This window comes from Barbatula barbatula, assembly GCF_947034865.1.
Source record: "Barbatula barbatula genome assembly, chromosome: 24".
NCBI classification, from domain to species: domain Eukaryota; kingdom Metazoa; phylum Chordata; class Actinopteri; order Cypriniformes; family Nemacheilidae; genus Barbatula; species Barbatula barbatula.
The window spans coordinates 14,690,505-14,713,547 of record NC_136787.1 but is presented as its reverse complement, the minus strand read 5'-3'; the positions used below and the strand labels follow the sequence as shown (position 1 = coordinate 14,713,547).

Genomic DNA, 23,043 nt, shown 5'->3' with positions numbered 1-23,043 from the left:
AAACGCCCCCACCCCATGCCGGGAAAGTTACTTCAAATAACATAATGTGAGAGACTCGGCAGACGTTTGTCGTTCACTCAAACAGGTACAGCGCGATAGAGAGCTCCTGGACTTCTTAGGATTAATAACGACTTCATCAGACAATACTATTCTATTTTAAAGGTTTCGGCCATTTATTTACATTACCAAAGAGTCTCGCTTTTAATACATGTTGTTGTTGCTTCCATCTATTGCGATCTAGAACCGAGTGCGCATGCCAGCTGAGCCGAACAGGTGGTGCGTGAGAGCGCGTAAAGTTCCGCTAAGCTTTTAGAATTAGGGACAGGGATTCAGATGTCCCATTCTCGCCAAGCTTTCAGTTTAACACGAAAGAGTTTAACGAGAGATCCGTGGTCGTAACCGGTAATATTACATTCAGATTCAGAGGACAAGAGCTTCTCAACGGGCGCAGGGATGCCCGATGCTGGAACAGACATGGGGATGGACAACGGGAGGATTTTCGGGGTGAAACCCCCGAGCACAGAAAACAACCGCAAGACATCTCTAAGCAGCGGACCTCCCCAGGACATCCTCAGAAACTTTTATCACACGAAGAAAGTTGGGAATTATCTCATCGGAAGGAAGCTGGGAGAGGGGTCGTTCGCCAAAGTGCGCGAGGGGCTTCACGCAATCACGGGCGAGAAGGTGAGATGACACACATGTGTGAAACATTGCTACAGCAGTGACATCTAGATACAAATGTATGTTTTAAAAGCTACGTTTGATTATATTGTTTCAATATTAGAGGGCATTGTATATCTAAATAGTTATGGCAAAGTCAAGATCGATTGCATTTGTTATTTTCTATTACTGGCTGCACTTAAAACAAGAACGTATGTATTACCAATGTTGATATAAAGTAAAAACTGAATTCTGTTAAGATAAATACAGAAATGCCCAGGCGTCTGCTGTCATTTGTGTGTCTGCTGAGAGAAGAATGTGTGAAACAACATCCCCTGATGATAAAGTTAAAGGGATACTCCACCCAAAAATGAAAATGCTTACCCTCTAGTTGTTCCAAACATTTATACATTTGTTTGTTCTGTTGAACACAAAGAGTGATATTTTGGAATAATGTTAGCAACAACTGTTCTGTAGCACCACCGACTGCCACGGTAGGAATTTAAATGGTAGTCAAAGGTGCCCAAGAACTGTTAGTTTTCCTACATTCTTCGAAATATCTTCTTTTGTGTTCAACAGAACCAAAAAAGTCAATGTTGCTTCAGATAAGTATCCCTTGAAGTTGTGTTGTTTCTCACTAGTGTCATCTTCCTCATTCCAAATTGGACAATAGAAACAAAGCCTGTTTACATTCAGGTGTCTGTGTTAAGCTCGAGAGAGAATTTCGAGAGAAATTGCTTAAAGAACGTATTCTAATGAAATATATTTCCTTGTTGTTACATGACTCCACAATGCATACTTGCCATTTTCTCAAAATTAAAACTGGTGTCATTTGATTTCATAATGTGTTAGAATGAGTATTATTAGCACATTTAGAAATAATAATGCTATTAATATCAAATTAATATTTAGTAAAAAACTGTATTTTTATTACACAAAGCAAGAGTTTTAGTCCATATGCTATCTTAGTAGGGTTTGATTTTCTCTATTACTGCACAGTATCTGCTTTTGCTCAGAATGATTTGCACATTTACAAAAACGAGCAGGTCGGTCTTTCAAGGAGTGACCCGAGGTACCTTCTCAGGACATTAGGGATTTATCAAGCCCCTGAGCCTCTTTTCACTGTTGCTGTGGAAAATGTTTTCTCGGGCGATGATGCAAACACTAGAAATCACAAAGAGGAGCGAGGCTGCCTCGTGCTCCTCGAGAGCCTCGCTTTCGTTCTCTGACATCACCTAGAAAAACAGACAGGGTGGGGCTCCTGGCTGGTGGGTGATAGCACATGATTCGCTCATGTAGGTTGTAAGCATGCCTAACCCACTTTCACCCTCGCTGCCTTTGTCTGCCTGGGAGAAAAACAACACGTTAGTCTGACGCTCTAGGGGTCCCCCATCCCCCAGCCAATCGACCACCAATCGCCTGTATTAACCATACTGGCGATACACGACAGTAATATAGAATTAGCATTTTAGGATTCGCCCCGAGGGGGATTCTGTCCCCTTTTTTCCTCTTTAAACATGCGCCTCTTTTGGAGCAATTGATCCAATTATCTTCTCAATTGCCCATGTATGACCGGTTTGCTCAACTGTCTCCTTTTGTGTCTGATGAATTGTGATGGCATGGCCGGTCACCCCTCAATTTTTTTCTGGGTCACCCTGTGAGGAGAGGGTCACTTTGATCAAGGGCAGAACAAACATTCCTAGACTATTGTTTCAGGTAGACTTTAAAATCAAACAAAGAAATTTGGTTTAATAAGGAACAAAGCATCTCTCCCCCCACCCTTCCCACCTTCATTCAATGAAATGAATGACAAATTCTTAAATTAAATTTATATGAGCTTCGAAAGCTAAATTACTTGTTATCTGTAAACGTTTAGAGGACAAAGCTATGTTGACCGACTGTTTATACAGCATTAGTGGTTTACAACATCTTGGTGACAAATAGGTGGCATTAACAAGCCTTTTGGAGATTCTTCTCTTAACTGGAAGTGCTAGATCACTCATTTGTTCGTTCCCTTCCTCCACAAGATCTCAGGGTCAAACATCCCATTCTGGGGACGTGAGGTGACAGGCAAATGTGAAATTAGAGTCTCGGCTGGCTAAGTGTGGACCCACGTCACCTGCTCAGCACTAAATTTTACTCATACAAGGTCCGGCACAAGGAGACCATTAAACAGTCCCCTCGCGTTTTACATCTTGACTTTGTTCCCGAGTCCCTCCATCCCTTTAAATCTGTCATTCTCTGCCCTCTCTTAAGTGGCGGTGAAAGTAATGGACACTGTCATTGTCTGTCCTCTCATAGGTGGCAGTGAAAGTAATTGACAAGAGAAAGGCCAAAAAAGACTCCTACGTCACAAAGAACTTGCGGCGTGAAGGTCGGATCCAGCAAATGATCCGTCATCCGAACATTACCCAGCTTCTGGATATCCTGGAGACGGAGAACAGCTACTACCTTGTGATGGAGCTCTGCCCTGGCGGAAACCTCATGAACCACATCTACGAGAAGAAAAGACTGGACGAGAGGGATGCACAGAAATACGTACGGCAGCTGGTCATGGCGGTAGAGCACCTGCATAGGGCGGGAGTAGTGCACAGGTGAGTGACGGAAACATACAGACACTGTGGCGTGTGGATTCTACAAGATACTGTATGAAGTCAGCGACTGGAAGATATAACATACAAACAACATTTAATATGTACAGTGATCTAAGATACGCTGTGCAGACACTATGTGATTATAGAAGATTCTATATCGCATAGCGTGGCTGTTCAACGATTAATCACGATTAATCGCATCCATAATAAATGTTTGTGTTTACATAATAAGTGTCTTAATATCTGCCCGTATGTGTACGTGTGTATAAATATTAAATCAATATGCACAGTACACCGACATAATACTGTATGTAAACACAAACTTTTATTATAGATGCGATTAATCGCAATTAATAATTGAACAGCCCTAACCGTAAACAGCCAGTAATCTCTTCCTACTTTACATAAGCAAATAATCTGTGTTCATGAACAGAGATGTGCTTCTGTAGATTACAACAATAATAAATGAGGATTGTTTAACGCTAATATCTTTTCTTTATATATTTCAAACAGAGACTTGAAAATTGAAAACCTTCTGCTGGATGAACAAGACAACATAAAGCTTATCGGTAAGCGCTATCACTGTTTTATATGGTATGCAAGCTCATCACACGCATATTCAATAGAAGTCACATCGAGTCTAAAGACCTAAAGTGAAGTACACTGATAGTATGTGTAGAGCAATCAGTATCTCATTAAAACTCAATGACCTCTCACCTCTTTGTGAGATGGCTGGCAAACGCATGGACTCTATTTAGCAGCTGTGTGTGACAGACATGGTTAGTGTTGGACAACCATAAATCCTTTTGGACCCCTAACAGCGGGAGGGCACTAAGAGTCAATGCCTCTATTAACCAGGACACACAACTGTTATCTTTGCTGACTCTCACACGACCCTCTCTTTTACCCCTCTGTAGATTTTGGCCTCAGTAACTGCGCCGGAATTCTGGGATACTCTGATCCCTTCAGTACTCAGTGTGGCAGCCCGGCGTACGCCGCCCCTGAACTTCTCTCAAGGAAGAAATACGGACCCAAAGTGGATGTCTGGTCAATGTGAGTTGGCATTTTTCTGAAACCGATTCAAATAAAAAAAAAATCAAAAAGAAAGTTGTTATTTACAAGAAAAACATTTTTGTGTGTAGAGGAGTCAACATGTACGCTATGCTGACCGGTACACTTCCATTTACGGTGGAGCCCTTTAACCTCAAAACCTTGCATCAGAAAATGGTGGACAAAGATATGAACCCTCTACCTCCATCTACCTCTTCAGGTATTAACAAAAGCACATCGCGGTGAGATATACGAGCCGGTTTAACTGAATCATAAAAACAGTATTTAAAAGTTGACTCGGGTCAATTCTGTCACCATTAACTCCCCCCTCATGTCATTTTAAACCTGTTTGACTTTCTTTCTTTCTTTCGCAAAACAAAAAAGAAGATTATTCGTTTGGTGTCCATACAACAGAAGTGAAAAGGTGCCCACGCTATAGTGGTTACCAACTTTGGGTTCAAAATATATTCATTTGTGTTTTTCACAAGAAAGCAGGTCATACAGGTATAAAATGAACAAAAGATTTCTGTAACTTTGTTCTAATGGGCAGCGTGATCCACTTGTTTAGTGTGACGCAGTTCTTGTGACTTTTTAATTTGTGGAGGTGAAAGCTCAGTCCTCAAGGGAGTTTTCTGACATGTCACGCCAATGCTCAGTACAGTAAAAAAGAAAGATGTATGAAACTTTTAAAGTGAGGTCAATGGAACAAACAAGAAGGTTGAAAGGTGCATTCTCAAAATTCTCAGTGTAATAAATGACGCCTCTTAAACAGTGTTTTTGTGCACGCAAGCCATTATTAACCACAGGAAAAACCGGTTTTAGTTATAGAGAAACTACAACATTTCAAAACCATTTTACACTGTATTTATTTGAGCAATTACTGTTGAGACACAAAGGAGATTCCAGTTAATATATCTCATGGAGAAAATAATAAGGCCTTTATTGTAAGTCATTTTCCATTACGTGGCCATTGTCAGTAATGAGTGATTCACATTCACAGTTAAATCTGAGTCAGGATATCTCGCTACAAGATGATACAGTGTTGAAATGAGATTAGCCTTGTTATATAATACAAGTATTTAGCGTCTCAAGGACGCAGAGCTGTGCCTTCATCCGTTGAAGACGAACGGCAGGGGGTCAATTGGACTCTTACTGTAGATCATTTTACAAGATGTAAACAACGCTGCTCCAGAAGCACTTCCTGAAAAATTGAAGATACATGGCACGATCAAGAGCGTAATTCAAAACATAGTGCTTTTATGTTTTGACACAATTTTAAATTAAGACCCAATGTTAAATAAACGGCAAGTACTCATGGCTTTCTTTCTTTGTTCACAGCCGCCGTCAACCTGTTGAAGAAACTTCTAGAGCCAGACCCTGAAAAGAGACCCAACATCCATCAAGTGATGGCCGACTCCTGGCTGCAGCTGGGCAATCCTCACACTGAAGTTCCTTACCTAAATAGGTCAGCCAGCTGATTTTCATGGAGATCAAATTGAAATCTTTAATTTTACTTTACCATTTATGACTTTTAAATTGTGCTTGGTATTAAATGAGGTTTTTTTTAACCTCTCAGGATTCACATTGAAGAGATCAATCATACGGTTCTGTTGCACATGACTGAGCGAATGAGCTACAAGCACAGCGAGGTGCTCAGTGCGGTTCTCACCAACAAAGCTTGTCACACGCTGACCGTTTACTTCCTCCTTAATAACAAGATGAAGAGGCTATCAAAGGAGTACAGGGTAAGTCTGGGGAGGGTTAGGGGTCGCAAACGCATGCTGTGTACCTTAAAAAGTATGTTCAGTTTCAGTGTATAACTTACCGTCGCTTTAAATCCATTCCAGGAGAAACAATACAACATTGAGAAAGAGAAAAAGAGTGAGCTTTTTCAGACCCAGTGGAGAAAGCCTATCGAGAAGATCACAATTCCACCCAAGCAGACACCTGTTTATCTTGCTGCGAGCAAAGGCCCAATCAAAGCGAAGAAGCACAAAACAGGTGAGTTACAGCAACAGATGATTAATGCGTGCTTGAGTAACGATCAAAACAAGAAAGACCTGAAATAAAAGAACAGATAGGACCAAACACAGCAATAATTCAAAAATGTTTGTTCTTGATTGTGTTCAAGATCACTTTTGTTATACAACGCTGTCGCCCAAGGGATACATTCCAACATGCAACAAAATTAATGAAAATGCTTTTGGGCTCTTCAGAATCAGAAGGAGCTTTATTACCAAGTATGTATACACAGGGTGCAAACATAGATGAAAGAGATGAAATATAGCACTTAGATGACAATGAAATGATAACAATAATGCACTATATACAAAAGTGAAAAGTATAAACAAAAAACAACATATAACTGCTTAATGAATGTACAGATGTGTTTTTTACAGGTTTACCGTACTATTGCTTACAATGTACAATTTCCAGATGCTATGTACAAATGTGCAATGTGATGGACAGTGTGTTCAGGTGGTTGTCACTTGTTCAAGTGTGAATATTTAAGATGATTTTATTGGCGATGTTGATCAAGTGACCTAGAAATGTCACTCGTTCCACTCACCTGTAATATTCTCTTGCATTAGAGATTAAAGAGGCTTAGACTTACAAACTTTTCCAACTCATGAACAGGGTTGGTTGGATCTCGTGCATGTCTGTAATCAAAACCAGACAGAGTATCGGAGTGTTTAAATAGAAGTTCTTAGGAAATGAGGATGTTGTAAATGTTTGACTTGGTTTTAAAGACTTGGGCATATTATATTTTAAATTAACCTCTCGAATTCCTCTCTCTTACGTTCAGGTCTTCTAAAAGCTGTGACTGGGGGTTTTAAGGATGTTTACTCAGGACGTAGGGGTTGCATCACCTCTTCCTCATTAGAGTACTTGGAGATCCACCCCCTGTTTCCAAACACCCCACCAACGCATCCTCAGCCCGAGACCCAGCCACCCCAGAAAGACAGCTCCAAAGACACCCCAAAAGCTGTCAACACCCCCGCTCGCCCTCCATCCTCCCTCGGTGCTCATTCGTGGGCCTCTGCAAGCAAAGAACCAAGCAAAGAATCTCCTCCATCCCCGTGGTACAAGCTGACCAATGGCGCCCTCTCTCCGCCTCGCCACGTATCCGCCTTTCAGCCCGATAGTTCATACTTAAAGAAGGCCACCATCCCCAGCCCACCCGTTCTTATAGTCAAACCCCAGCCCAAGAAAAGTCCTTCCACTACGGACTGGTCCAGCTCCACAGATTCCAGCGGAAGTCCACCCAGCAGCGGGGCCAGCGACGAGCCTGACAGCCCTCAGCACCGTGGCAAGTTTCCTTCGATGGGTATCGGGCAGATATTAAAGAAAAAAGTGCAACCCTTCAGCTTCCAGTTGCCCCCGTTTAAGCCCGAACCGGCGGTGGAAGTGGAATCTCCAACTCCTTATCACATGCAAACTCTGCTGTGCACTTCAGGAGCTCTAAAGACTCTTTGCTGATGACAAATCTGCATAATCATAGAAAAACATACAGAAATATGTAGCTCACCAACTATGCTATCGGTTTGTGTAGTTGGGCTGTTGGCGTGACAGAGCACACGCTACAATTGAACCGTACAGTGAGTTCTTTGGAATGCGTCCAAAGTATCAAAGGTTGTAGTAAACAAATTTAGGCTCCAAGCACTGTACAAATGTGTCTTAAAGTAACACGGCCGCAGGCTAGTAGAAGCCTGAAAATCAAGTTCACAAGCTGAGCCACTGACTTTATTACGCACAAGTTAATGAAACCAAGCTGTCACTGCCCACGATAGCCACACTTTAACATGTGTAGTTGTGTTTAGAATCTCTGGGTTTGTGGACGGTTATTCAACTTAGACTGTTAAGAGCAGTTGGAGGGTTTTCCTGAACGCGTTCATCTCAGCAAATAATTTGAATGCTTACTTTAATCAACCTCAAATTGTAAAACACTCAGGTCAACGAAACTGAACTAAAGAAACCTTACATCCTTACTTTGAACCTGTGGTGTCTATAATTCTTTGAAAGATGACGTTCTTCATTTTCTTCCCCTATAGGGGATTGCTGGCATTTTGTATAGCCTTAAATATCTTGCATTAGGCCTTTAGGCTACAATGGAGATATCCAGTATTACTCTAATTCGGTGTGTTAGTGTATGTCATTCATTTTACAGGCAAAGCATCAAATTGAGTGAAATATAGTTTGTGCAATAGCCTGAATATATTTGAAAGCTGAGCTGGATGTCTTTACTTTACATAGGACGAAAGAGATTTTAAAACAGTCTGTAAATAACGCAAGTGTCTTTTATTCCATGTGTTAAACAGTGAATCGTGTTGTCATTTCACATTGTACTAGATTTACAAAGCAGTCTGACCTCCTTCCAAGTCTTCACACGCACAGAAGACTGAGCTGTAGAAATGTGAACTTTTATCTGGTTTTACTACACTTTTGCATGCACCAGAACTTTTTTTAAAATGTGATGTCCGTTTTTGGTGACACGTCTTTGTACTTTTGTTACGGCGAAGATCAATTTGAAGGTCTTTTGTATTCATTTGCTTTCACTGAACTAAAGAGATTTTTACGCTGTAAAAAACAGATTTAAATATTTATATTTAAAGATTATTATTTGTGTTCTGGATTTTCTATTTTAACGCAGCATGTATTACTTTTTTTCACACTCAAATAAATGCAAAAATACAACGATACATTGTGTTTTCTTTTCTCATATTTAAAGGATTAAATCTAGATCATTTAGTTGGTAACATAAGCTGTCGCAGATTCTAAACTTTAACAGTCATTTATGGGGAAACAGGTGACTTGGTGTAACTGTACACTTTTCCCACGAGAAACCAGCAATAACCATTAAATGAGTGACAGCTGAAAGATCTGATAATCCGGTCAGCTGCACCCTCACTTGCAGAAACAAACACCCTCTTGTGCCCCCATAGATGAGACAAATGCAGGGGTGTGACCCTAAAACATATAGCCCAGATAAATCTGTGTGCCTATAAGCTGCTAAAAGCTGTGGGACAAAAGAGGCTGTAAAGTATATTAGAACATAACGCTTTGTTTACACAGAATGAAAGCCCTCGGAAATCCTTTAGCACTCATGAGGCAAAAACAAGCTAAAAGCTCCATGACTTATCAAAGCACAGCATGCAACATACACAACAACATGAAATTAGACCTATTCTTTCTGTGGAAGACAGAAAACTGCTTACGAACGCTTATGTGAAAAAGTACTGTGGTGCTGCCATGGTACCGTGATTGTAAATGGAAATACCATGGTATTTAAACATTACTCCCAAGATATTTCCTAAGAATAGCAAGGTACGAAATAAACATTATAGACTACGCACATAACACAACGTGGATAAAAGGTCAGAACACAACATGTTATGGTCACTATTCTCTGCAGCTGTTTTAGTTAACACAAATATGAACATACATGGCATGAGGCAACAAACACGCATACCTACAAGGGTTTCAAATTTGACCAAGTCTGTAAAACATTCAAATCTGTTTTGTTATATGGCTGAAAGCATCATCATTATTAAAGTCAAATAAAGGCCTCTTGATCTCTCAATCTGTTCAGGCTCAGACCCTGATTGAGACTAATCCTGTTTTTAAAGAGGAACATATTTTTCTTTGTGTCTGGAAAAGCCAAAAACAGACAAATTAATCTAGCTTTCTTACACTTGGGGTAAATATTACTAATAAAAACAACAAAAACCTGTTTTGGCAATAATAACAATAAACGGTTGCAAACTGTATGTTAAACTAGCGTCATAAATTATATTGTGTGGCGTCAGTTATCATTATGATTTTTCCTTGATTGCAAAACACACATACAGCGAGTACAAGCAAGTCAGTGAATTCTCAAATTTGCAACATAAGGCAAGATGTGTTATGATTGAAGGGTTTGACATATGGTGCGGACAATCGAGGATTTGCATATTAGCAAGAAATGAGCGACTGACAGATCATGTTTTTCATTTAGCACTGCAATTAGAGGGTTTGACCACAGTCCTTGTTTAGATTCACAGCGAGTTTGTTCCACTGTAAAAAAATTATTGTTTCTGGAAAAGCCCAAAACAGACAAATAATCTAGCTTTCTTAAATTGGGGGTAAAACCTATGAATAGAAACAACAAAAACATGATCAGGCAACAATAACAATTAACTGTAGCATACTGTATGTTAAACTAGCTTCATTAATCCCCCTGGCTGTTCTTTATCACTAAACAAATATTCAATAAAAACTACCGTCATTAATATGTTAATTAATTAATTATAAAAAACACATACAGCTAGTACAAGTGGGTCAGTAAATTCTCACATTTGCAACATAATTCCAGGATGTTTTATGATTGAAGGGTTTGACAAATGGGGCGGACAACCGACCTTGTTTATCATCTTTATGCACTTCATAAACAAACATTCCATTGGAAAAACTATAGCGTCATTTATTATATTGTGTGGCGTCAGTTTTCATTATGATTATTTCTTGATTGCAAAACACACATACAGCGAGTACAAGCAAGTCAGGAAATTCTCAAATTTGCAACATAAGGCAAGATGTGTTATGATTGAAGGGTTTGACATATGGTGCGGACAACCGAGGATTTGCATATTAGCAAGAAATGAGCGACTGACAGATCATGTTTTTCATTTAGCACTGCAATTAGAGGGTTTGACCACAGTCCTTGTTTAGATTCACCGTGAGTTTGTTCCACTGTAAAAAAATTATTGTTTCTGGAAAAGCCCAAAGCAGACAAATAATCTAGTTTTCTTAAATTGGGGGTAAATGCTATGAATAGAAACAACAAAAACATGATTAGGCAACAATAACAATTAACTGTTGCATACTGTATGTTAAACTAGCTTCATTAATCCCCCTGGCTGTTGTTTATCACTAAACAAATATTCAATAAAAACTACCGTCATTAATTATGTTAATTAATTAATTATAAAAAACACATACAGCGAGTACAAGTGGGTCAGTAAATTCTCACATTTGCAACATAATTCCAGGATGTGTTATGATTGAAGGGTTTGACAAATGGGGCGGACAGCCGACATTGTTTATTATCTTTATGCACTTCATAAACAAACATTCCATTGGAAAAACTATAGCGTCATTTATTATATTGTGTGGCGTCAGTTTTCATTATGATTTTTCCTTGATTGCAAAACACACATACAGCTAGTACAAGCAAGTCAGGAAATTCTCAAATTTGCAACATAAGGCAAGATGTGTTATGATTGAAGGGTTTGACATATGGTGCGGACAATCGAGGATTTGCATATTAGCAAGAAATGAGCGACTGACAGATCATGTTTTTCATTTAGCACTGCAATTAGAGGGTTTGACCACAGTCCTTGTTTAGATTCACCGCGAGTTTGGTCCACTGGAAATATTTTTCTTTGTGTCTGGAAATTCAAAAACAGACAAATAATCTAGCTTCCTTAAAATGGGGGTAAATCCTATGAATAGAAACAACAGAAATCCGATTACAATAACAATAAACTGTAGCATACTGTATGTTAAACTAGCGCCATTAATCCCTTGGCTCTTGTTTATCATCTTTATGCACTTCATAAGCAAACATTCCATTGGAAAAACTACCGTCATTAATGATATTGTGTGGCGTCAGTTATCATTATGATTTTTCCTTGATTGCAAAAACACACATACAGCGAGTACAAGCAAGTCAGGAAATTCTCAAATTTGCAACATAAGGCAAGATGTGTTATGATTGAAGGGTTTGACAAATGGGGCGGACAACCGGCCAGGATTTGCATATTAGCAAGAAATGAGCGACTGACAGATCATGTTTTTCATTTAGCACTGCAATTAGAAGGTTTGACCACAGTCCTTGTTTAGATTCACAGCGAGTCTGTTCCACTGGGGCATTTGCAGAGAGGTAACCTTCATTAAATCAGACTGTCTGTGTTATTGATTTGCGCCCGCACACAGTCCTCTAGGACAAAGCGCTTGTGCACGCGCGCGGCCATTGATATGGAGGTGCACGGGGTGAGCGAGATCATACAGAAAGTGCAGAGAATCAGCACTTCAGTGCACGCGAAACGCGCTCCAAGATTGCAGCCAGCGTCCATTAATCATGTTGACAGCGTCTGGCGGAGCAGGTGAAATAACGGGGCTGTAGTAAGACACATAAATTCATTACAATTTCAATAAACAAGAAAGCATCTGGATGGGGGCTTATGAAAATTAAACATGGTTTTGTTACAATGAAAGTGTAACCATTTGAGTGTCATTTATTGGACGCTTTAATCCGAAACAATACGCTTTTCAAAGCATCACTCAACAGAGTGATGCATCCCCTTCTCAAGACCACCAGCAAGCATGATGCAACGACATCATGGGGTTTATTTTTACTCCCTGCGCCTATTTCGATGCTTCTTGGTTTACAGAACGAATGAATGACTTCAAAGACGGAATGAAAAGGAACTCTCAACGGGACCACTAGTGTTAGGGGAGAAGACTCCGCCCACTGAAGCGGAACGTCATCAGCTTGGCAGGCCGACGCGCGAGCTGGCTGGCTGGCCGGCAATTAAGGAAACGGCGGATGCGATGGCAACAGGCTCTCGCGGTAGCATGTGCGCTTTGTTTCCATGGCAGCATGGGCCTTAGATACAGCACTCTGGTTGGTCCGAGACGAGCGCATTCGCTATCGCTGTTGTTATGCTACCCCAGAATTCAGAGTTGGGGGCGCGCTTGCGGTTTCAAGGGTCTCCGCGAGAATCTTTTTTCCCGCCTCCTGCTGGAGTGTGTTGCTAGGCACATTAGACACGAACTGTAAACAAAACAAATGGCTCGAGCTCTTCCCCCCATTCACGATCCACTTGTTATTGAACCAGTTGTAAATGGGATGGGGCGGGTTGTTTTGATGCAAAAGATGAAACATGAAAAACAAATTAAGTGGAGGGAAATATACAATAAGTTGCTTGACACCTTTATTTATTTATTGTGTGTCCATCTAAGAAGATACACATATACCGGCTTGACAAAAACCAGCCCATAATATACATGCAGGGTAGAAACTTGTATCTGCTTTACAGCAGGATGTCTACTCCGTGACATCTGAAGATATGTGGAGCGTGCATTTAACGAAGCAAAAACATACATATACAATAAATACAAACCTTTCTGTACAAATCTTATTGTAAAAAGTTGTCAGAAAAGCTCCGTCATCTTGATCAGCAGATACATGGGATCCAGAAAAAAGTTTTTTTTTCACTCACAGATATTATATCTAAAACAGCTTTTTAACAGCTCACTTTATTTTCCCGGACTGCACTGGAGGTTACTTTCTATTTCCAGAAGTCGTTGTCCTATTATCACAGCTAAAGATTTTATCTGGAAGGCACAATACAAAACAGAAGCTGGATAAGAAAACAAAGTACGTGTTTGGGAAATGCCATAATCACAGATAGCCGTATCCATTTCTTACACACTAAGGTCAGATTAAATTAGCAGATCATGTAGCAATATATGACATTTAGATCTCCAAGACAGACATAACTGTCCACACCTCGTGTCGATAAAATTCTTATACAGTTTCTAATATCTATTGTTTGCCGGTCTGGCTGACCGAACAAAGAGCTCCTGCTTCAAGACAAGAGCGCCCTCTGCAGTATATTTGTTTTGTGTTATACAAAAGAGCTAGTGTATCTTAACCATAACAGAAAACACAATTGCAACAACAAGAGGCACACCTAAATTATTGTTTTAATTGTGAAAATTACATATTCAAAATTGTATTTCGTTTTGACAAATAAAAGTTCCCCCATACTGTCCTACATACATTTTAATATTCTATTATAATTTACATTCTTTCAACCCCATATTCTCAGCTAATTAAATATTGATATAATCACAGAAAGCTCCACATTAAATGTAAAGGTTATCCGTTACTAAATGAATATAGATTAGTATATAGAACACTTGAGGTACATTACCTCTGTCATCTGCTGCTCAACAGTGTCTTGGTATTCCAGTGTTACTGGCCTTTCTTCAAGGTCCAAATCTGGCATCTGCTGACCTGGACTACCCACTACATAGCTACAGAGAAGAGAAATGTATGTCCTCTTATCCATAAATCAGATATGGGGTGACATGCTTACCCCATTCAAAAGACACAAAACCACTACTTAGGCTACTTACCTTTCAACACTTTGAACGTTAAAGCAGAATAGGGATCTCTTGCAATCAAGGTGCTTTGGAGTCGATATGTACACGATTCCTAAATCTGAACCACAGCCATGACAAGTGAGGCCCACAACAAGGCTGAATGACACACACAAAAAGGCAGAAGTTTGACTTGATGTTCAGGAAACATTTCTAAATGTAACCTAAAAAGCAAATATCTCACCATCCAAGCTCCTTTCGGGTACCGGAAACAAAGGGCTCCTTACCTATGGAAACATTGTCACTAATCCCTGGAAATAAGACAAAATGTTACATATATTATATGGGGTTATTAATGCGGAGTCATCAGAGCAGACTAATAAAAGCATTTTACAGACACATGCAGGGCAATTCCAACCTTATGGACGTGACATTTTGCAATATGGACGTGACATAAAAATGCTCACAGAACAAATTTGTTACGACTATATGTAACCATCTGCTTATATTTTGCTAAACCCTTGTTGATAGAGTCTAAACATAAAATAAATGTCAGTCTATGAACCAATTTTCAATTTTGAAAAAGGTAAACAAGCATTATGGATATGACAAAAAAAGGATACAGCTTTTGGGAGGCGACAAACTTTGTAGCATTTCTGTGAAATAAAATGCACAATCCTGAAGCAATAATACCCAATTAATGAAGAAGGGATGCCTCTTTACAGAATTAATTGAATTTTCATGTGTCCATTTAAGAGGAATATGTAGCGTTTTGGATGTCACACTGACTATAAAAAAGCATGCACTAAATATAAAACAAATGCTTCACAAATTTGAAGAGAGGTCTCACATGGGTATTGAAGCACCAAATATGAATATCTGCGCTTACCATAGTAAAAACCGTTAAGGTTGACATTTTCACGGAATTGCCCTGTAGTATAATCAATAAAACTTAATAAACTCGATTTACGATTTAAAAATCATACATATCCTCTTCACAAAACTTACCATGGTTTTATTATTGTAAAGGTGTAAGCATGTTTTGGCAGAATGAATACTATTTCGTTTTACTACAAATAGTTTACATACAGTTAACATTACTATAGTGAAAAGGAAATGGTAAAAGTGTGGTTACTTGGGGTTTTCCTTTGGACAAAAGTGAAAATATATGGTAACTTTTGTCAAACTATGGTTAACTTTCTTAAGGGGTGCCTCAATAACAACTGTTCAAACATTGTATCAGTACAGCATTCATATTATTGCATCCTAAATGAATAGTTTTCACTAGAGCTAAAAGTAAGTGTAAACACCCCTAATCTCTTACGTTTGAGCATGATTTGGTTCCGCTCGTCATCACTGCCTGCCCAGGACAGAGAATCGCCGATGGGAAGCTTGCATTTTCCGCACATGAACACCGCAGGACCGTCGGATTCTCCGTCTTCTTCCACTCGGTTACTGCTGTCCGCCGTACTCTCACAAACAGAGTATGTTTTATTGCTACAGTCGGTGTGTTCTTTCAATTTGTTTGCCATTGTTACCCGCAAAATCCCAATATCGCTCACCTTGGTATATTTGCACCACCAGTGAATGTTTTCTAATATTCGCGGGCAAAGTTCTTCTCCTGACCTGACGTGAACGCGGATGGACAGCGCCCTCTGCAGCAACGGAGTATTTGAAATGGAATTAGTAAATACACTATTTAAACTCAAACATTTACTATAATAAAATACTTAAATATCCTAAACACATTACAGGAAAGGGAACGGGTTCCTGGTTAAAACCTAAACAATGCCGAAAACAAACAATTATTAATTTATTAAATATAATAATAGAAATGTTTTGCTTCATGTATTCAAGCTTAGACTGGACCCACATTTGTCGCCCTTTGTTCTGAATTATAGTTGAATGTAAGGGCCATGGTTTGTGTTTTAAAACATTTTATTGGTAAACTATATTAAAGAAACAGTGTCGACACATAATGGCTTCAAATGGCAAACTTGTTGTTATATTCTATATCAAATATGATTAATTATGTATAAACCGTGTGATCAGATTGGTTACAGTACTACAACAGTTGAGTACTTGAGGCATTCCCCGCCACGCCCCTTTCAAAAGAGTTATTCTCAAACATCCTCCGCTAAAATATATTTCTAATTCTAAGTGACAAGAGAGCTCCTGTCATGATCTGTACTCTCACTACGGACCATAAAACCATCAGCGAGAGGTAGTAAACGATGGGATTGTCGCTCGTCTCGGGTACCTCTGACTTGTTGCGCACTTGTTATTTAGCTGGTGATACACAGTAACCGCGCCGCTTTGAAATGTTTCCCTTTCGTCTCGCGTCTTCCGACTACTTTTCAATCGAGGGAAAAACGATCCCTCCGATTTCTACCTCAAAGGACTCGGATGGTAAATACGCGGAGAAGAATACTTTAGCCCTGGCAGGTGAGGGAGAAACGGGGATTCCGGACTGCTTCTTGTGCGTGCGCTTTTCTGCACGCGACGTTTGAAGCAGACGCATTTGAAGATGATTTCAGCGCAGCCCGCGAGCACATCTGGATTTTGTCTTCAGATACTTTACAGCCTTCTCTTACTGTGGACCAAAGAAATGAATGGACTTACGGACTTCTCAAGTGAGTCGATACAGGTTCATACGGTAGTTCTTAAAACTACTCCTTTATTCATTTTAGATGTTTATAATGTAAAAACATCCGTTTTCTGTGTATATTTGTTCCTGTAGATTTGTCATGAACTAGATGTTCATGTAAAAAGTACCAAATATAATAAATTATGAATTAAACATTATTTACTTAAATAATGTAATAAATAATCAAATATGTCATTATTAAAATAAATATGATCAAATATAAAAATAGTGATCTATTTATTTTTGTAACAGTTAATTGATTTATAATTGTAATTATTATAAACACAAAACGTTCAAGTTAATGTATGCATCACCTCCCAACCCCTTTCAGATTATCTGTTTAGGATCATTAACAGTCATTCAGCGCAAGCCTGTGATGGAGATGTCCTGTTCCTCAGGTGCCCACGACACTCAACCATAACTGTTCAGTCTGCATTTTATGGGCAGAGCGAAGCTGTGAGTGTGCCAGGAATGAGATGCCAATGGCGTAATCACAGCTGTTCAGCCACCACAGCACTGCAAGTGAGGCCATTCGCTTTCCCTCTGTGTCTCTTAAACAAAACAGACCTTTCATTGTCAATAAAATCTATGAGCGTTTTTTGTATATATTTAAGGGTGAATGAATCCCAAGAAAACAGTCCTTAGTAGTAGTGTGTTGTAAGATTAGACTCCTGCGGCAGCTGATCTGGTTCACTTTTGGCTCCAGAAGAGATCATGCATTCTCCAGAATCAGGACAGGGCTATTACATTTTCACTGCCTTTTGTACACTGTGTAGTCTATGGCTTTTTACTCTCTCTCTCTCTTCATAAGAAAGTGCTGTATGAATGCCAGGGTCATAGAGACTGCCAGCTTCTGGTTAATCATCACGTCTTCGGCCGAGATCCTTGCCCCGGAATCCCTAAATACCTCCACGTGTCATACAAGTGTAAACCTAGTATGTATTTCCTCCTTTATGGCCTTAATTCATATATCTTTTAATATGAACACATCAGTATAATTATTGTTTATTCTACAGCGGAACACAAAAAGAAAGTAGCGTGTGAGGGGGATCGACTTTTGCTCCACTGCAAGTATCCAAAAGTGCTCAATATCTACTCGGCCGTGTATGGGAGACCGGTGGAAGAGGAAGACTATTGCCCATCAGAGATAGGAGAACCCCCACCCTTTGGTGAGCTTTTTAATATAGGCTACATTCATTCTGAATAGATTTTTGAATGGTACTGAAAGCTTACGCAATATATTGACAAGTACTTTAAAGTTCCGATCCGAGAATGGTTCTAGATAATGACGGTTTAAATGTTTTTTTATGTTATGGCAGAATGCCTTTTTCATGGAGCTGTGGGTGTGGTGACAAACATCTGTTATGGTAAACAAAGGTGCTTGTTTACCATAGATGAGGAGCATTTCAAAGACCCCTGCCCTCCTGGAACAAAAAAGTATCTCACTGTTCTCTATGCATGTGGTATGAATGCTTTGACGTCCATTAATTAATCGAAATGTATGTAAATCTGTTTCTATTTAAGTTCTAATGTGATCCAGCAAAGAAAAACATTTACAGCTTACGGCATAATGTTTTGTTTTAAACATTTGTCATGTCGTTCAAAATATGTATAGGACTTCTGTGGGACACAAAAATAGATATTTTGAGAAAAGTGATTTTGTGTCCGTGCATTGGAAGTCAATGATCCTCTAATTGTTTTATCACCAATGTTCTTTAAAATATCTTCTTTTGTGTTCTTGGAATGACATGACAGCGAATCAGTGATGACAGAATTTTCATTTTTGAGTGAACTATCCCTTTAAATTACATTTATTAAGTGTGGGAAAGGATTAGCATGTGCCCCTTGCCATCTCAGATTGTTGATTTACACAGATATTTTCTTCCTCTCTCATAAATTACAATGATGACAACTGCAGTTAGGAATACAAACAGAATGAGCTTGGCATTTTTAGACCTCAGGGGCTTCCTGTAACGCTTCCCGTGATTAGGCTTTTGTTACTGAATGGAAAGCAAAAGCTGTTCACAGGAAAAATCTCAAGATTACTCATCAGCCTCGCATTGAAAGACCCTGTGCCGGCCTGGCCTTTGAGGGGATGTCAGATGTTGTTAAATGTTTGCACTGAGAGCTTTCCCTGTTTTGACTTTTTTCCCCAAACAGTTCCACAAAGCTTACTCAAGGAGGCTGATCCCAACCATTTCCAAACTACCTCAGTTCCTAGCCAGAGCACCAAAGAAGGTGAAAATATACTGTACCTGCAGTTTGCTTTAAATAATACATCTATGTATATAATTAGAAATGTTTATCTAAATTGTTATTAACAGCGGAACGTCCAGTTGTCAAAAGTGCAAAGTTCCCTGAAAACAGGATCATTGTCAGCAATTCTTTAATGGCATATGGTTACATTTCAGGTAAATGGATACAATTTAACATTTATTTCCATTTAACTCATACACAATTTATATGCTGTACAAAACGCGAATTTTGAAGACTATATCATCCGTTACACAGCATAGGTGTTGTAGAGAAATGATTCAATAATGATCTCCTAATGTGGAATCTCTTGCAGAGCATCCGGAGATGGCAGGCCTGCTCTTCACTTCAAGTGTTTGTGTGGGACTTCTGGTCATCCTGATAGCTGTTTCAACTCAGATAACCTGCAGCAGACACTTTAATGAACCTAGAACACTCAATAAGAGTAGAACCACTAAACTAGAAGAAGAGGAGCCAATGAATCAGGATATTGATGAGGAGGATGAAGAAGAGAACAGGTCAGAGTCATTGATGGACAGCTCTAACCTTTCGGAAATAGGCAGAAAGTTATATTGTTGGGAGGATGTGACGTACACCACAGAGGCTGCGGAGCTGATGGAGAGGATTGAACGACGGGAGCTCGTGATTCAGGAGATCAGGATGAATGCGTACCTCAATGGAAACACATGCATCCTGCATTCATACTTGCCAACTGTTAAGCAGAATGTGCAGTAGCTGTAGATTAATTCAGCTTTGGAACAATACCAGATCTGTTCAGTGCCTGGTTATAAAGGCAAAAGTGAGTGACATGGGACTTATTCCATTCACTTAACCAACTGTTGTGTTACATTCTACTAGAACTAAAGCCATGCAAAGAAATGTATTTCATAAATTATTGCTTTGATTAAACTTTAAATTATATGATGCACAAATGTTTGTAAAATCAGTATTACATTTAAAATGGAAGTTACAAGAAAATCAAAGGTGGTTTACATTGTAGATATAAAATCATATACATGCATTTGAGAAATGAATCAGATGTTTATTTATTACTCAGTGTTTCTTTTCTTTGAAAGTTACACCTCTCTTTACGGTTACTTGTCTTGTAAGGCCTTGAGGGAACCAAAGTGTTGTGTGACTTTAAAAAAACGCTCTATGAATGAACTCCCACAGCCACAGTGATCCTGCGAGCCGTGCGGCAATATCCTGCTTTAGAACAGCATCGAGTTTCAATTGAGTAGCTGCCAGAGGCATAGACAAAGAGAGGAAAGGTGTTGCATCCTTCTCCCAAAGCATCAGAACAGAGAAATCTGAACGTGTCACACTTTGCATAGTTCATAAATATACAGAGACACAAATACATTTGCTTTAAATTAAAGAGTTTTGAAAGAGTTTATTTAAAAAGAATCTACCAAATTGCATTTAAAAAAGCAGCAATACAGTCTATTGTGGGAAATATTTGTTGACACAACAAAGCACAAAACAAATTTAGCTGTAACATTCTCTGTCCATCTACCTTGGGCCCCATTTGATATTTGTGAGCCCCTGGAACTGTCTTTTTAAAGCTTGTCTGTCCGACCATTCTGACTGTAGATACGTGTCGTCCTCTGCCTCTTCCAGTTTCTATGAAAAACAACACAAAATACCACACAATGACAAATCCCCTTTAATATTCTGAATATTCATTTAAAGTTAAGACACTCAAATCAGACTCTTAATGCAAGACTATTTAAAGGAGAGACTCAAGTTCAGTCTTTTTACTCACTTTGAGTTCTTCCTGTCTTTTGTAATAGTGCATCATCATGGTCTTTTGCGCCTCTTCATTCACCAGTGGCTCACGTGCTGGTGCCCCCTGACCCCTCTGAAAAGAATATGCAAATGAAGGAAGTCAATTTTCAACTTGCATGTTGATAACAATCATGGGTGAATCAAGCTTGGTCTGTCACCCTCCTTTTTCAAAGACACACACAAACTGTCTTTCAATATTGACTGATAACGTGTATGTATATTGTCATCATAAGAGATCAACACTAAACACTCACTTTTTGTATTTTCACCACTATTTTAGTTTTTTCATTTTTCCCAATATAATCCTGCAGTTTCTTGCCCCTCTGCAGTTCTTTAGATGCCCACCACAGTTGAGCCTCTTCATCTGGGATGACTTGTAAAGACGCCTGCAAGACACAACATTGTCACATACTGTCAGCCTTTATTTATATTACACACTGCTGTAACATTATTTTTGAATCTTACTATAATTCTTATTCCTAACAACTAGCATGGCGTTAATGGTTATGAAAGGCAGACAGAAAGTTCACAAAAACCTGTGTTCCAGTCAGATCTTCTTGATCTTCAAACTCCATCCTTATTGGATCATGTGGAGGCAGTCCCATTGGGTAAACTATCATCACGGCTCCTCGCAATTGGTCCAAGGCCTCTTTGACCGTGTCCACCGTAAGGCAAACGTTCGCTTCTACTTGTTTCTTTAAATAGAAGAAAAATACATTAAATACCCCATAACATACCAATCAAAACTTCACCATGTTGACATCTTAAAAATTATACATACTTTTGAGATTAAAGCTTTGGCCTCCTCCATTGTTTTCCTTAAAACATCTTTCATCTTTTCATTCGGAGCTAAATATGAAAAGCCGTTTTTGGTTATAACAGTAAATAGAATGAATCAAAAGTAAACTTTCTCCATGTTTCCAAATGTGAACTACCATGTCCATTTCGCCGTTCGATCTCATCTTTCTTGAAGTCAGCACCACCGCTGGGAATGCAGCGCTCCTGCCATTCATCCTTCAGTTTCAGCTCAATGATCTGATCCTCGGTCAGTCCTTGCATGTTCGGTGGAAGAGAGATGCCGTGATCCGCCAGCTCTGAAATTTCTACAGATTCACAAATATCAGGTTGGGCGTTACATATGCAAGTCTCAACAACACAACAGTCATTTCAGACAGTTTACAATATATTTGCACCGAAATGTATTAGTATGTGTGGTATGTGTGCAAGTATGTCTTTAAACTGGTGATGCAAATTGCAAGTAAAGTATGTCTACATATACATGGCACGATATCATACCTGAGCAGATCCGGTCCACCTTTAACCTTCGATTATAGATCGAAGCGACCTGTAGGGTGAGACTGTCAACATGTACATCCACCGTTGTGTTAAACAGAAACTGACTCTCATCTCCCCGTTTGACGTGCAGTTGAACCATGATTCACTTCTTTTGTGGCCCTGTGCATGACATTAAACAATAATACATTAGACGTGAAGAGCAAGGAATAGAAATTCAAACGCGCCGCTCTGTGTTTGAGTTGCCATGGCAGCCACAACTCGCACCTAGAATATTCTAGTTGGCTTTACCAGCACGTTGAAAAAAAACATTTGAGATAACGGCGTAGTCAAACGAACATTACGAGTAGTCAGGTGAAATATCTCTGATGATTAATACTTTTAAAATCACATAATTAATCAAAATGACACTTACTATTTCAATAGAATCCTCAGATGTGAACCTGAAGACAAGGCAGCGTCACGAGTCTAGTCGCTCCGCCGTACCACTACCGGAAGTTGCGTAGGAATGGCAAATAAAAGTCTCCAGAGAAGCTTCTTAAAATGAAAGTGGTGTAAATGTACAGCTCGACCCATTTCTTATTCCTGCTAAAGTAACGTTTACAGACT

The 23,043-nt window shown here is 39.3% G+C and overlaps 4 protein-coding genes and 1 long non-coding RNA gene across 6 annotated transcripts; 2 read left to right on the top strand and 3 right to left on the bottom strand.

The window, feature by feature from the left end:
• The first annotated feature begins 10 nt into the window (after positions 1–10).
• hunk (hormonally up-regulated Neu-associated kinase) lies at positions 11–9,003 on the top strand. The gene is made up of 9 exons (XM_079448116.1): positions 11–684; positions 2,962–3,254; positions 3,768–3,823; positions 4,172–4,307; positions 4,397–4,524; positions 5,643–5,769; positions 5,881–6,049; positions 6,152–6,305; positions 7,111–9,003. Exons 1-9 carry the CDS (start codon positions 454–456, stop codon positions 7,782–7,784), a joined length of 1,968 nt encoding a protein of 655 aa, XP_079304242.1. The 5' UTR covers positions 11–453; the 3' UTR covers positions 7,785–9,003.
• LOC306889314 lies at positions 5,154–7,872 on the bottom strand. Its single transcript, XR_013786193.1, has 3 exons — positions 7,105–7,872; positions 5,617–6,964; positions 5,154–5,505 (listed from the first exon to the last, which is right to left on the bottom strand). It is a non-coding gene; the product is annotated as an uncharacterized lncRNA (long non-coding RNA).
• A 4,053-nt stretch (positions 9,004–13,056) lies between the features above and the next one.
• mis18a (MIS18 kinetochore protein A) lies at positions 13,057–16,102 on the bottom strand. Its single transcript, XM_079449315.1, has 5 exons — positions 15,778–16,102; positions 14,698–14,764; positions 14,490–14,612; positions 14,285–14,387; positions 13,057–13,682 (listed from the first exon to the last, which is right to left on the bottom strand). The coding sequence occupies exons 1-5, from the start codon at positions 15,983–15,985 to the stop codon at positions 13,605–13,607; spliced, it is 579 nt and encodes a 192-aa protein (XP_079305441.1). The 5' UTR covers positions 15,986–16,102; the 3' UTR covers positions 13,057–13,604.
• A 415-nt stretch (positions 16,103–16,517) lies between these two features.
• eva1c (eva-1 homolog C (C. elegans)) lies at positions 16,518–20,401 on the top strand. Of its 2 annotated transcripts, XM_079449312.1 has the most exons (8): positions 16,518–17,086; positions 17,432–17,622; positions 17,912–18,035; positions 18,117–18,269; positions 18,420–18,563; positions 19,261–19,338; positions 19,425–19,511; positions 19,670–20,401. In XM_079449312.1, the coding sequence occupies exons 1-8, from the start codon at positions 16,981–16,983 to the stop codon at positions 20,086–20,088; spliced, it is 1,302 nt and encodes a 433-aa protein (XP_079305438.1). In that variant the 5' UTR covers positions 16,518–16,980; the 3' UTR covers positions 20,089–20,401. The 2 variants fall into 2 exon arrangements, with proteins under 2 accessions (XP_079305438.1, XP_079305439.1); XM_079449313.1 differs by lacking the exon at positions 16,518–17,086 and having other exon boundaries at positions 17,547–17,622; positions 17,916–18,035; positions 19,670–20,378.
• cfap298 (cilia and flagella associated protein 298) lies at positions 20,257–22,964 on the bottom strand. Its single transcript, XM_079449314.1, has 8 exons — positions 22,850–22,964; positions 22,438–22,596; positions 22,077–22,244; positions 21,923–21,990; positions 21,678–21,836; positions 21,396–21,527; positions 21,119–21,214; positions 20,257–20,976 (listed from the first exon to the last, which is right to left on the bottom strand). The coding sequence occupies exons 2-8, from the start codon at positions 22,574–22,576 to the stop codon at positions 20,866–20,868; spliced, it is 873 nt and encodes a 290-aa protein (XP_079305440.1). The 5' UTR covers positions 22,577–22,596; positions 22,850–22,964; the 3' UTR covers positions 20,257–20,865.
• Between the last annotated feature and the right edge of the window lie 79 nt (positions 22,965–23,043).